At 36.6% G+C, this 14,255-nt stretch overlaps 1 protein-coding gene across 1 annotated transcript in view; it reads right to left on the bottom strand.

The window, feature by feature from the left end:
• Positions 1–7,190: 7,190 nt before the first annotated feature.
• Positions 7,191–14,255, bottom strand: part of LOC141338751 (interferon-induced very large GTPase 1-like) — a 28,663-nt gene continuing 21,598 nt past the window's right edge. Inside the window, exon 2 of the mRNA XM_073844370.1 lies at positions 7,191–13,025. Coding sequence (XP_073700471.1) covers positions 8,241–12,953 — 4,713 coding nt within the window. The 5' untranslated portion in view covers positions 12,954–13,025 and the 3' untranslated portion in view covers positions 7,191–8,240. The remainder of the gene's footprint in view (positions 13,026–14,255) is intronic.

Raw genomic sequence — 14,255 nt, 5'->3', positions numbered from 1 at the left:
GCTGAAACTCATCCAGTGAGAAACGTTCCGCAGTGCAAAATTAAGTGCGATTAAAATGCGTTAAAAAAATTTTACGCGTTATTTTTGTGTAATTAATTAATCTAAATTAACGCGTTAAAGTCCCGGCCCTAATATATATATATATATATATATATATTATGATTATTATTTTATTTTTTTTGTCACTTTGACGTGTCTGCATTATGAAAATATGTGCAATAAATTAATGCGCCTTAAAAATGCTTTTCTTACTTAGTATTATTGTCTTGTTGTTTCCAATTAAAAAATTCTTAAATCAAGATGCATTTCTAAGAAAAATTTCTTTATTTTTTATGTCAAAAAGGTTTTTGAGGAATTCCAGGATTTTTCTCCAGCTTCAAATGACTCTACATGATCCCAGCCAAGGGAATAAGGGTCACTGAAAACTTGAATAAATATTTAATTAAACATTTTGATTAAACTGTTGCATGTTCTTCATGATCACAGTATTTTAAATGTAATTGTGCTGTATTTCTTAAAAAAAAGAGCTTAAATGTAAAATGTAAATTTAATATGGCATTTGTGCAGACTTTGTATGTTGTCTTTTAAATAAAACTGTTTATTTTTCACGTTGAGCATGCTTTGACACTTTATTGAAGGTTTTTTTATTGTAATGAATTTATAAAATAACAGTGTTTCTCTGTAGAGCATTTAGTGCTTTCACTGTAATAATCTAGGTACAATCTGTCAAATAAGGTTTTACACTGTAAAAAAAAGGTTAAACAACTGCCAGCTACGGCTTGTGTCAGTAGCACAACAAAAAGAGCAAATAAAATGATTATTGTTACAATTTATAAAAATAAATGAAATGGAATTGTTACCATTGTTGCGTTTAGTGTGCTGAATGTTAAAATCTGTGTCTGACTCAAATGCGGCTGATTGCAAGATATTGCCACAAATAGTAAAGGATTATAACAACCCCAATTGAAGCTTCACATGGTGTTTATAATAAAACTTTAGATAATGATTAATCAACATCAAAACTACACTAGCTAATGATTTAATTCTAAATTAGGTCACCTTTTTAAAGCAATCTTATTTATTAATTCTCTTTCTTTGAAACCAAATAACTTGGACTTCATGTTGCATCAATAGAAAGAGAATTATAAACATATTAATTAAGTTCCAAGTGCCCAACTAAAGGGATCACTAACCACTATAATGGTGAGATCAAACAAAAATATTTTAGGAAAATTAACATCAATTTATGAAGTAAGCTCTCTCTAATTTTTTAGTTGTGTTGACAATTTAACATTTAAGACGACTTTGGGAAATGACTGAATGCAACTAGAAAAAGATGACTTCCAAAGTGGAGGAAATGAGTAAAACGTCTATTAGGCTAAGAATTGCCCCGCCTCCTTTTTCTTTTCTTCTTCTGTTGTTATGTCGCATATTAGCAACAAATTAGCGCACTGCCGCCTCTCACTGTTGTGTTAATGTCATTGGTTTCTTTGTGGTTACTTGAAGTGTCACTCAAAACAGTAAGTAAATTGTTTATTTTGCCTTGAAAGTAGCTGTAACTTAATAAAACCTAGTAAGCATAACAACTAAGTAAAAATAACTAATTATATCCAAGTAAGGTAAACTGTTGGATTTTACAGTGCATGCACACCGTGACAGCATGTGCTTTGCAGGTTTAACAGGTTTAACACTGAGTTTAACCTGATTTTTATATTCCAGGGCTCTTCAACTCCTAACTCATGAACTCTTCTAGACTGCGTTCCGCCCTGCTGCGCCCCTTCCCAAAGCAGCAAACTAGATTAAAGTGATTCTTACTTTTTAAATATGGATTTTTTTTACAAAACACATCGGATCGCTAAAAAGGCTTTTACTGACCCCCCGGAGCCATGTGAGAAACTTTTTATTATGGATTGACTTATTTTGGACTGATGGAGAGAAACACTTGCCTGTGCTGTTCAGTCTATACTATTGTGTGAGTGCCAAGATTGTTTTAATGTAACTCCTATTGCATTCTTCTGAAAGAAGGAAGTCATATAGACCTAGGATGCATGAAGGGTGAGTAAATAAAACGCTACAGTAGTGTTGCTCCTACATGGTATGATGAATAAATGTCTTACCACACACTGCACGTCTACAGCACAGCGCTGACGGGTCCACAGATGATCAATAGTCAATAGTCGTTTACAGCAGCCATGGCTCTGCGTGTATTTGGACCCCCTGTACCACACACATGAACGGCACGGATTCCGCACGACTACCTGAGCAGTTCGCGGACCCTTAAGTTAAAGCTCGCATTTAACCAAGCCGACCTGCGACTCGCTGAGGCATCCCAAAAGCGGCTGTCCATAATACATGGCTAAAACAAATGCTGTAGTTCAAATGAGCCATTTCATTGTTGTTCCTGAAAAGGGATTTTAAAAAAATTAAGTATCTTCCTTTAGAGTGGACTTTGAGATTTGTTACTTTGTAGATGTTTTTTATGCCCAAACATACACTCTAAAAAATGTTGGGTTGTTTTTTTAACCCAACTGCTGGGTTAAGCCTGTTGGGTCATTTAGTTGGGTTGTTTTGCTCAGTGTTGGGTTGTTTTTGTGTAACCCAACATTGGGTTACTGATTTTATCCAATCAAGTGACAGTTAAGAGAGTAAGCCACTCCCCCTACTCGACGAGCGAAGCGCTACCTTCGCGGCCATTTTGAATCACCTCAGGAATTGCCTCAGGAACAACCGTCCTTCAGCGACGATAGAAAAGGTATGTTTGTGGGTTTTTAATGTATGAAACTAATATTTTACACCAGGGTTCCTCAAATCTTACCCTGGAGGTCTAATGCACTACAGAGTTTAGCTCCAACCCTGATTAAACCCACACAGCAAAATCCCCAGATCACCAAAGGAGAAAACCAAAAGTTTTAAGCAACCATTATAGTGGTCAGTGTTTGCATTAGTTGGGCTCTTGACCCTTAAATATTTAATATTAGATTTAGTTTGGCTGCTGTATTTGAGTTAAAACAGCCAGACATAAGCGCATGTCATCAGGTGATGATTATGTTTTAACATATTCATTGTTTGATGTGAATCACTTAATCACATGTCTAATTTCTTTGTTTGTTTTTTTTTTTTTTGCTTATTGTAATAGCCTTGACAATCCACAGAAGATCCAGTGCTTCTTATACATTTTGGAAAGATTTTTTTTTTACAACCTGTGTGTCTAAATTAAAATTCACTCTTTATTCATCTGTCTGATTATGCCAAAACGGATTGCTCTTTTGTTCACATTTTCTTGTAGTCTGTAAGGAAATCAATGTCAAAATACATAAGTCACTATATGATGGTTATGTCAAACACAGTCAACGCCGCCTGATGACTTTTCTTCTTGGCTTGTCTGGCTGCTATAACCCAGTTACTGCAGCCAAATAAGACCTAATATTGAAGATTTACGGGTCAAGAGCCCAACTAATGCAAACATTGAGTACATTTACATGGACAACAATATTCCGATTTTAATGCGAGTAAGACAATACTCTGATTAAGAAGCAACCATGTAAACTGAGATTTTTGATTAATTTAATCCGACTAAAGTCATAATCGAAGTAAACACAAATCAAATTAAGACAGGCGGAGTATTCCTATTTTAGTCGCATTATGGAAGACATGTACACACCTTAATCAGACTATTCCCCTTGTGTAGGACTTTTCGCCACATTTTGCAACAGGATACACACTAATGCTGCGTTCTAGGCAGGTTTTTTAACTCGTAAATCACGTCTTCAAACCACGACTCAGGACTTTAGCATTCCAGGCAAGTCACGCCAAGCATTTATTATTTTTATATTATTAATAATTTGACTGCAACGTTATATTGTCCTAAACTCTATTTTCCCACCGTGTGCCACTTGCATAAACACTGACCCCTACAGGCTTTATTGTTGTTTCGCGGGCTATGTCACGTCAGAACTCGGAACTGGGAGTGCGTCGATCTAGTACGAGTTCACGGGTGGGAATTCACGGGTTTGACTGCCTTTCCAGTGCACTTTCACAGGTAGAAGTTATGGAAAAACACGGGTAACGTGTTGCCTGGAACGCTGCATAACGTTCTCAGTTAGTCGCACATGCATATGCTTTGGTTTCATTTTTATTTATTTATTTTTTTGCAACAACTTGGGATTAATCAATGCTCATTGCTGATAAATAGTTTGTCTGTTATCATAATTTATAGTTTTATGAAAACGTATTTAACATTCAACCCATTCTTTTTCATTAGTATTATTTGTGATTTTAATTTTGTGAACGGGATTTCCGCTATTGGAATGTCTTAGGATGCTTTTCACTTTTACTTTCGAATTCATGATCTTGGTTTTGCTTACATATATAGGCTACACCTATCAATTTTAAGATTAAAACAAATTCTTAAAAGATGGATTTGTTTTTTAAACAGCATAACAACAATAAAATAAAACTAGCTTATGTAGCATTTATTAACAAAAACTAATAAGACGAGGAATGGACTCCATCGCATGCTGTGTTATATGCCGACTAAACAATTTATTACAGGGCGCGCAAACACTGTGCAATCAAATTAATTAATAAAAAATATAAATGAAAGCCTCCAAAGCGTAATGTGAGGTAAACGGCAAAGATAGCAGGGTTTTCAAATGAAAACAAACAAAAGTAAAACTAAACTGGCTTTCGGTGACTGTGCTTGCGTGTTTTTTTTTTTTTTTTTTATCCTAAAAACTGACTGGCTCTGAAACGCTCGCTGTATGGAGCAGACGCTTTGGAGCAGCACAGCATGCACAAATGCGACCAGGGCACATTTTAACTCACACATTCTAAAAAATTTGTTGCAAATGTCCAGAGCCACTTCAAGCTTTTTGTAAAATTAAAACCGAAACATCCAAAAGTCTGTAACGAAGATGAACTGATCTAATGATGTGTGTCATTAATCGATCTATGTACTATAACATGTAAAATGGCAACATGAAAGGAATAATCTAAAAGCAACTCATGTAAACAGCTTAATCATACTATTGTCTTATTCAGAAAAAGGTCATTAATTAGATTACTGGTGTCCATGTAAACGTAGTCATTGACCACTATAATGGTTGCTTAAAAATGTTGGTTTTCTCCTTTGGTGATTCTGCTTATTAACATCAGTTGTCTTCAATAATGATCAATCATCACTTCGTTAATCACCTAATTATCTCGTTAACTTCAACACCGCTTCAGTGTCTATATGTGTCTATACTCAGAGTGTTAAATTAACACTGGGGATTTTGCTGTGTGGGTTTAATCAGGGTTGGAGCTAAACTCTGTAGTGCATTGGACCTCCAGGGTAAGATTTGAGGAACCCTGGTGTACAATATTAGTTTCATACATTAAAAACCCACAAACATACCTTTTCTGTCGTCGCTGAAGGACGGTTGTTCCTGAGGCGATTCCTGAGGTGATTCAAAATGGCCGCGAAGGTAGGGCTTGGTTCGTCGAGTAGGGGGAGTGGCTTACTCTCTTAACTGTCACTTGATTGGATAAAATCAGTAACCCAATGTTGGGTTACACAAAAACAACCCAACACTGAGCAAAACAACCCAACTAAATGACCCAACAGGGTTAATCCAGCAGTTGGGTAAAAAACAACCCTTAAGTAACTCTCTTTGATTATTGTTTATTTTCTTTATTATTAAATATTTCAGGTTTGTTTTCAACCAGCAACATAGTATTTATTTTTTTGTCAATAGTCTAGGTAAATAAAACAACCCAATGTGTTGGGTCAAAGATTTAACCCAAAAAGTTGGGTTAAAATAACCCAACGCTGGGTCAAATATGGACAAACCCAGCGTTGGGTTATTTTAACCCAGCATTTTTTTTTGAGTGTACACACCACACACTGGCTAAAGTTCAAAAAGTTAAAAAGCATAATAGCACCCCTTTAAAGAAAATGTCGAGTTTCACACTCGTAATAACGACGTCATGGTGTTCATGTGCGGCCCACTTGTAAATGCGATCTATCCAACGTGACTTGAACGCACCATTTGTGCTGCGTTTGCTGTCTTCTGTCTTCCGGTTATATTTCCTCAGTGATCTGAACCGCTCAATATAAAATCTTCCGGGTTTACTGACATTTGTTTTAAACATTACAATGTACATGATAAATTGATAACTCTACGATACATAAATCTACTTTACCAGTCAAATTTGTTTTAGACAGCAATACAGAGCTACCGCACTAAAGGAAATTCAAAGACAATTTTGTAAAGATGGTGGCACGCTTGTTTCTCTGGAGAATAAGGTCAATACTGTATCCACATAGATCCCAAACCCACTGCCCACTCTGTACCTAGTACCTATATGTATACAGAGCAAAATCCCCAGTGTTAATTTAACACTCTAAGTGTGGACACATAAAAACTGAAGCAGTGTTTAAGTTAACGCCGAAGCAGTGTTGAAGTTAACGAGATAATTAGGTGATTAACGAAGTGATGATTGATCATTATTGAAGACACCTTATGTTAATAAGCAGAATCACCAAAGGAGAAAACCAAAATTTTTAAGCAACCATTATAGTGGTCAATGTTTGCATTAGTTAGGCTTTTGACCCTTAAGTTTTAAAGATTAGATTTTATTTGGCTGTTGTTACTAAGTTATAAAAGTCAGCAAAAGTAATCAGCTGTGCTTGACATAATCATCATATAGTGACTAAAGTATTTAAAATAGGATTTTCGTTACAGACTACAAAAAATTAAGAAATTAGAAGTATTAAAGATTTAAGGGTCAAGAGCCCAACTTTTCTCCTTTAGCATCAGGTGTCTTCAATAATGATAAATCATCACTTTGTTAATCACCTAATTATCTCGTTAACTTCAACACTTCACTTCAGTGTTTATATGTGTCCACAATCAGAGTATTAATAGGATTTTGTTGTGTACTATCATGTAGTCAGCCTATATGGAACTGATTTTGTCTTAACCAGAAGGCTTATGTTATGGAACATAAATAATTACTTTACCTTCAGAGTGTTTCATTCATTTGACAAATGCAATAAACAGGTTATTGATAAAGAATCATCACTACCCCATATGTATTTCCCCATTCACAACCCATTTGAAAGTGTAGGCAGCCTATGGAATTGATTGTATTTGGCCATTGTCTAACCCACATGGTTTAACCCCATTTGTGTTCCTCATTCAGGAGCCATGTAGACTGTAATGGGATCAGATCTCTGCCATTTAAATAGGGGATTGAAACAAAGGATTTGACGTGTAAAACCACAAACTTGCAGTGTGACAGTTTATTTTTCGTTTGTCAGGATACAGCGAAAATCAAACTTAAGAACTATTTACATTTTTTCAACACTTTTTCATGTTTTACCCATATGTGTTTCCCCATTCAACACCCATATAGAGGTTGCCTTTGTGGGTACTACCTTGGGCCAGTGTGGGCAGCCTATATGGAAATGATTGTGTTTGCCCACATGTTACCCATGTAGTCCCAGCATAAACTATGTGGGGCCCACAAATAAATGTTGGTTGAGTACTATATCCCAATTTTATTTTCTGTTTGATTAGTGTTCATTACAAAACTGTGGTCCATCATCAAATAGACCTTTGATATAGAGTGCAATAAAGCAGGACAATTAATTAACTACTGTGAAAGCTAAACTGTTTGAAAAGTAGCAGATCTACTGTAACGTTACTGATAAATGTAGTTACGTTAGCAGCTACTCCCAACACTGCAATAGTGACAATTAAAGGTTTAATCACAGTAAGAAATCCAGCCTGAAACAAACTCTCCTGGGGGTACTCTTAGTCTACCTAGTCTTTGTGCTGTAGTGTGAAGATTGTGACAATAGTATGAATGTATCACATCAAGAGTATCCTGAGACCATCAGTGCTTATAGCCTAGCGGTTAGAGCACAGACATATAGTGCACATGCACTTCTGGTGACCTGAGTTTGAGTCCCAACTCGTGGTCCTTTGCCAAACCTGTTTCCAACTCTCCACCCCACAATTTCCTGTCATTCTCTACTGTCCTGTCTTTTAAAAAGGCCAAAAATTAAAAAAAGAGTATCCTGAGAGCTCATGGTGAGATAGCTGTAACATTATATTGTTAACTGAAATAATTAACAAAGGAACATTAGGAAATATTTTAATTAAATTTGCTTATACATTCTGAAGTTTACAGGACTTCAGACACACTAATGTAAGAAACTTCAATTAATATTCTTAAAAAACCTTCTTTTTTTATTAAATGTATTTATTCAAACTTTCAGTAGCGTCATGCTTTTTGTATGTTCTCCATTCATCTGGGATCTTACCACTATTCTCAAATGTTTTCTTGTAATATGTTTCTAGACCTTTCTGGAATCTGCACACAAACCACTTCCAGTATGGCAGTTCAGAGAGATCAGGGGTGATACTCCAGTTTGCATAAACTCCTCCTGCTTTTCTGTATTCTCTCCAAAGGACTGTTTGATCTGAGGCATTTGGATAAAATGATCCATCACTTGCTACTGATGAAGTACAGATATTAACAGCCAAGTTTGTGGTTCCTTTGTAAAACCACCCATTCAGTCCAATATTACGATGGAAAGAAACACTGTGATCTCCACCATGGTTTTCTATGGTGTTAGTGCAGATTGCTCTACAAAATGGACACTGAACCCAACAGCACTGACAGAAGTGACCAATCAGAAGCTCATCTGGTCTGAATTTATAGTCCAGATTTACTGGAAAATTCACTGTGTTGAATCTACTGCTGATTTCAGACATTATAGCAGGAAGTTCTTGTCCTATCACATTCTCAAGGTGTTTCACATCAACATCATCATGTTGGACTCCATTGAGGTCTCTTTCAGAGAAGATCAGCTCATCTGAGAGCTGCTGTGTGAAACTCTTCAACCACAAACCAACATCTCCTCTATTTTCTCGAACATGTTCAGTAGATTCATGTGCTACTCTGATGATCTTCTGCTGCAGGAGTTTAATGTTCTTCTTCATCTTTGGTAAAACACTGACTTTGAAATTATCAGTGATGTACCGACTGACTTCATCTCTGATGAAACACTTGAAGTGATCTCTGGGATAGTGAATGTAGTTCATGTATTTGTTGAAATTTTCTTCTTTTGCCAGTGTCTTCAGAATGTGTTTCTCCAGATTTGATCTGTTTCCATTCAGTGATTCACAGTTTGTTCTCATTTCATCTGTCAGATCTTTGGCAGTCTTCTTATAGACCCTCTGCTCAATGGGCTCTAACATTTTCTGACAGATAATCTTACCAAAAATGGCAGCTGATGCAGCTCCACAACAGTATTTCTGGAAAATAGTATAGTACTCTTCTCTCTTCTTCTCAACATATTTTACAGGATCACTGGCTTTCCTGTAGAATCCATGTTGTTCTGTAATCATCTTGTTTGCTTTCTCACAGATGGAATAAACCAAATCCATGAAGAATTCATTCTTGAATACATATTTTATTGGTCCTTTCTGATATTCTGTTACTCTCTTCTTGATGTAATCTATGAGTTGTTGAATGTAGCTGTTGTTGTAGCCCATATTTGAAATGTTAAATGACTTAATCATTTCATCTGTATGCTGGACAACATTTGTAATAAATGATCTTATTTGGGTTTCATCCTCTGGAGACAGAGTTTGACCAAATCCAATTTTTTCTATAACTGTTTTGCAAGCATCCATTACAGCCACTGAAATCCCTTTCTTTGTGGACTTCCGGAAAATAATATATGGAGAGTAACTAGACACAGAGAAAATATTTTTACTATCCCTCCAGTGACCTACAGGAAGACTTCCCTCATAGATGTCATTGAGAATCTCTCTCACATCTCTCAGTATATCAATGTCTCTGATTGCAGGAGTATCTCTGATGATCTTACTTACATACTGTTTCCAAAACAAATTAAACTCTTTCTTCAGTGTCTCTTCATCATTTGCTTTGTCTTTGAATTTTAATGCAAGTTCTTTGCTCTTTTCATAGAGCGAGTTTTCATGATGTGTCCTCTGATCGTCAATCTTTGTCTTCAGGTCTCGCTGCTGAAGAATCTCATTTAAATTCCTTTTTGTTTCTTTCACAATCTTTTCACAAACATCTTTTATTTTGATTTCAAATGATGTTTTCCACTGAATCAGCATATCTTTATCTGTTTCGTTAGCAAAAAATTGTGACATTGATTTTTCCACTTCTTCACTTGTCTTCTTCAGTTCTCTTTGAAGATGTATTTCATCAATCTCATGAATTTCTTTACATTCTATTTTGTTGTGCAGTTTGTTCTCAGTTTCCAACATGGCACTGCGAAGACTCCAAGACCACTTACTATATTCTGTCTCTAGTTTCCTGTAGGCTGAAATCTCCAGAGAATTTCTGAAGCTGAAGACAAAACATTCATTCAGCAAAGCCTCCCAGAGATCTGCGACACGGTCTTTTAGATGTTTCAGCATCATTCCATCTGAATTTGAGGCATGAGTCATGATAGATTCCTTTAGTTCTTGAATATTCTCACAGTAGTTTGGGTTTGGTGGTGCCATGGGTGGGCTGCCCTCCCAGAGCTGAGCAAAATACTTAACATCTTTCTGAACATCAAATTTAATAATATCACTGAAATGTTCTGCATCATATACTTCCTCTTTAGCAGCGAGTTTTGTCATCCTATCCAGTTTCTCCTGCAATCGTCTCCTTCCCTCCTTATTTTTTTCTCCAGCTGTGACATCTGAAACGTTTTGATGCACAAACACACAGCTGGGATTCAGTCTGACCTTCTTCATCCTCATGAAGGCCTGAACAACAATCTGAAGAATGTCCTGTATATCAGATGGATTTTCCCCAAAGATGTTTATCAGGGTCAAATGTCCAAGACCAACAACAAATGTGGCCAATTCATTGTCATGATCTCTTGTTGAACTTCCAGCTAATTCTAGAGCACGAAGACCCTCAGTATCAACAACAAGAATATAGTCAATGTTCATCTGTGTTTTCATCTCTTCTGACACTTTAACCAGCTGCATGAAAGCTCCTCTGGTGCACCTGCCAGCACTGACAGCAAACTGGAGCCCAAACATGGCATTCAACATGGTGGATTTCCCAGAGCTTTGAATCCCTAAAACTGACAGTACAAAGACTCTGGTCTGGTCTCCCAGTAACTGGGTGAGTTTATCTAGAACAGCAGAGATCCAGATCACAGGAACATGAGCAGCATCTCCATCCATCAGCTCCAGTGGAAATCCAGAGATCATCATCTCTGCTGCGAGACTCGGGAGAGAAGAGAAGTGAACCTGCAGGTCTTTCTTGTTCTTCTTCATAGATGAACATGATTCATAGATCTGACCGATCTCCCTTATTATGTGCTCCAAACCAAAGGATGTAGCTTGAAGATCCTCAGATATTCTCTCAAGTTTAGTTTGTTCATTTGTCAGTTGGTCAGATTTGTCATTATTCAGCTTTAGGACAGTTAACCATTTTTCATTATAGTTGTAATGTAGATTCAAAATGTCAGCAGAAATATATTCATCCAAGAGGATTGCAAGCCATTTTAAGAAAAACATTTGTTTAGCACATGAGTTCATTTTTTTAATAAATATTTTCATAAACTCACTGATGTCAGATTTATTCTGCTGTTGACAGATTTCATTCAACTCTGTTTTTATTTTACTTATTTCCATTTCTGTCTCTTTTCCTTTAGGACGATGTAGTTCTTTGTTCTTCTGACTCCACTGATGCCACAGTTTCCCCTGATGGGGCAGAACAATTTCTTTGATTCTTTTTGCATTATCTTTGTTCTCCAGTAAACTCATCATTTTCTGTGCTGCTTTTCTTCCTTTACAGCAGTCTTCATCTTTCTCATCTAGTTTAATGACTGAGTGTGTGGACACATCTTCAAGTCTGAAAGTAAAAGATGAATCTGAGAGACAATCTCTTATAGCTTTTCTGAGTTCATCACATACATCTGCCTGATTTCTGTCTTTCAGACCAATTTTGTATTTTCCTTTCTGTGTCTCAAAGACAGTACATTCATCTTGAGTAAAAAGACATATGAGTGGCTTTGAGTCTTTGTATAGTTGTTCAAGTTTTATCATGCTTTTGTCATTCCTTTTAAGTTGTGGCAGAACAACAACATTGACTGAGCTCATTTTCATAAGGATCTGCAGCTGTTTCTCATGGTCTCCTGCATCTCCGTGTAGATTACAGAAGGCAACACAGTCAGTGAATTTATCATCCATTGATCCAGATGGACAGAACCAGGCGATCTCCACCACTCCATCCATCAGGACTCTGGTTCTGCTGCTGCCGGGGCAGTTCCTGTGGAAGAACGTGTTGTGTTTCTCATTGATCAGATTGTTCATCAGCTGAGACTTGGATGAAGACACAGAGTCAAACCTGAAGAAAAACACCATTGGAGTTTTTGTCTTGTAGATCAGCTGGGTTTGACTGATGATTTCATTCTTGGTGTTTCTCATCTTCCAGCTCTTCTTGATCTGTCTGAATGTCCAGAGAGGAAACTCAATCTGTTGTGTGAATGGATCAGGAACAAGCAGAGGCAGAGCGTACTGACACTGCGACAGTTTAGTCACCATCAGCTGCTTCAGGAAAACATCGGCACAATGAAATGCAGCCATCTGAACATCCATCGGGTGGATTCGCTCAGAATGACTGATTTCCCTTTTAGACAGATTTGTTGAATCAAAAAAAAAGAAGTCAGAATTAGACTCTTGGTTAAATGAATTATCATTTTGTTGTTGTTTGTGTTCTTCATTGGTCTCTTTAATTTTGATGTGTCTTGCTCTATAGTCCATCATCATTAGTTTTTGCAGGAAAGACTGAATCAGCTCTTCTTCAGCACAAGAATCATGGTACTGTATTGAATGAGCAGATATCTGAAGAACATCTGCAGGCCTCAGTGTATTGAGGTTCTTGACTTCAAGATGTAGTCTGCTAAATAATTTCTCCATTTCTTTCAGTCTTTTCTCTTGTAGACATTGATCTGCTCTTGTTTCTGATGATTCACATTACTTCATTTAGTTCTGTTGAAAAAAAATAAGTTATTATTATTTACTTTGATCATTTACTTCCTTTACCCAAAAAATATATATTTCAAGTTTATTTTATTAAGCTTGCTTAAGTGTTTATTTTAATACACTTACTCAAGTATATTTTAAGTATACTTTATTTAGTAACTGTACAAATATCTATGGAATCCTGTTTCCACCATAGATCTCATAATTATGACTTAGTATAAAATTGTTTCTCATTCACTAAGCATGCGTGTGCACAAATTTGTGCATGAAACCTGCGTATGAACATTTTCATGTTTAAAACTTCATACTAAAATGTATTCAAAATTTAAGAAAAAATATTGGAACAACTGAAAGCCCACATAGAACTCAAAAACTCAAAAAAAATCAACTCTGTTTAGTCTTAAAGGTCTAAGGCTAAAAGCACTGAAAGCGAACATCCCACCCTCACTGCAAATCGACATCCAAATTGCTGTGCTAATAATGCACGGGAGACGAGAAGATGGCATATTTTCCCCGGGTTTAATAAAACGCCTCATGTATGGACACACTCGTCGACATACATGGGAATTGAGTGAGGAGAAATTTTTACAAAGTACATCCAATTCAGGTCACAAACAGAAAGGAAATAAATAAAATAAAAAGAGACAAATGCCGATAGAGCGAGTCATTCTTCCAGAGCTTACAGACACATGCTATGCACATGCACAGTTGACAGTCTGCCACAAAACTACCATAAAATGCTGTAGTGGCTGTTACAACATTACATTTTATTTACCCTTTATCGGACAAAGAATCATATTTGGTAACTAAATTGAAAATTTTCAATGGCGTTTGCATGCTCTCTGTGAGCTCGTGTAAGCACGTGGATTTCTCCCAGCCAATCATTTCTCCCTGACCAATCTGCTGATTTACGCTCCTACCTACTCCCACAAAAATGGAAAAAGCATTGAAATGAACAATGGTAAGTTAATGAAACTCACACATTATATGATTGAATAGTTGTGTTATATGTTGAGATAAACGCTGTTTGCGTAGGATTTCTAGAATTGAGTGAATGCTGTAGGATGAAAATGGTGGCTATCCTTTTTGTCTTCTTTTCCTATTTTTTTTTACCTTACAGCGGCACTAAGTGGCCAGTCGCAGCGCCCCTTTACACCTGACCACAGACTGAGCCCCTGCACAGGTGTGCCGATTTGGGTGAACCGATCTCATTCCTTGTGAGAGTTATAGCCATTT

This window comes from Garra rufa, chromosome 1, assembly GCF_049309525.1.
Source record: "Garra rufa chromosome 1, GarRuf1.0, whole genome shotgun sequence".
NCBI lineage: Eukaryota > Metazoa > Chordata > Actinopteri > Cypriniformes > Cyprinidae > Garra > Garra rufa.
This window is presented reverse-complemented; position numbering and strand designations above follow the sequence as displayed.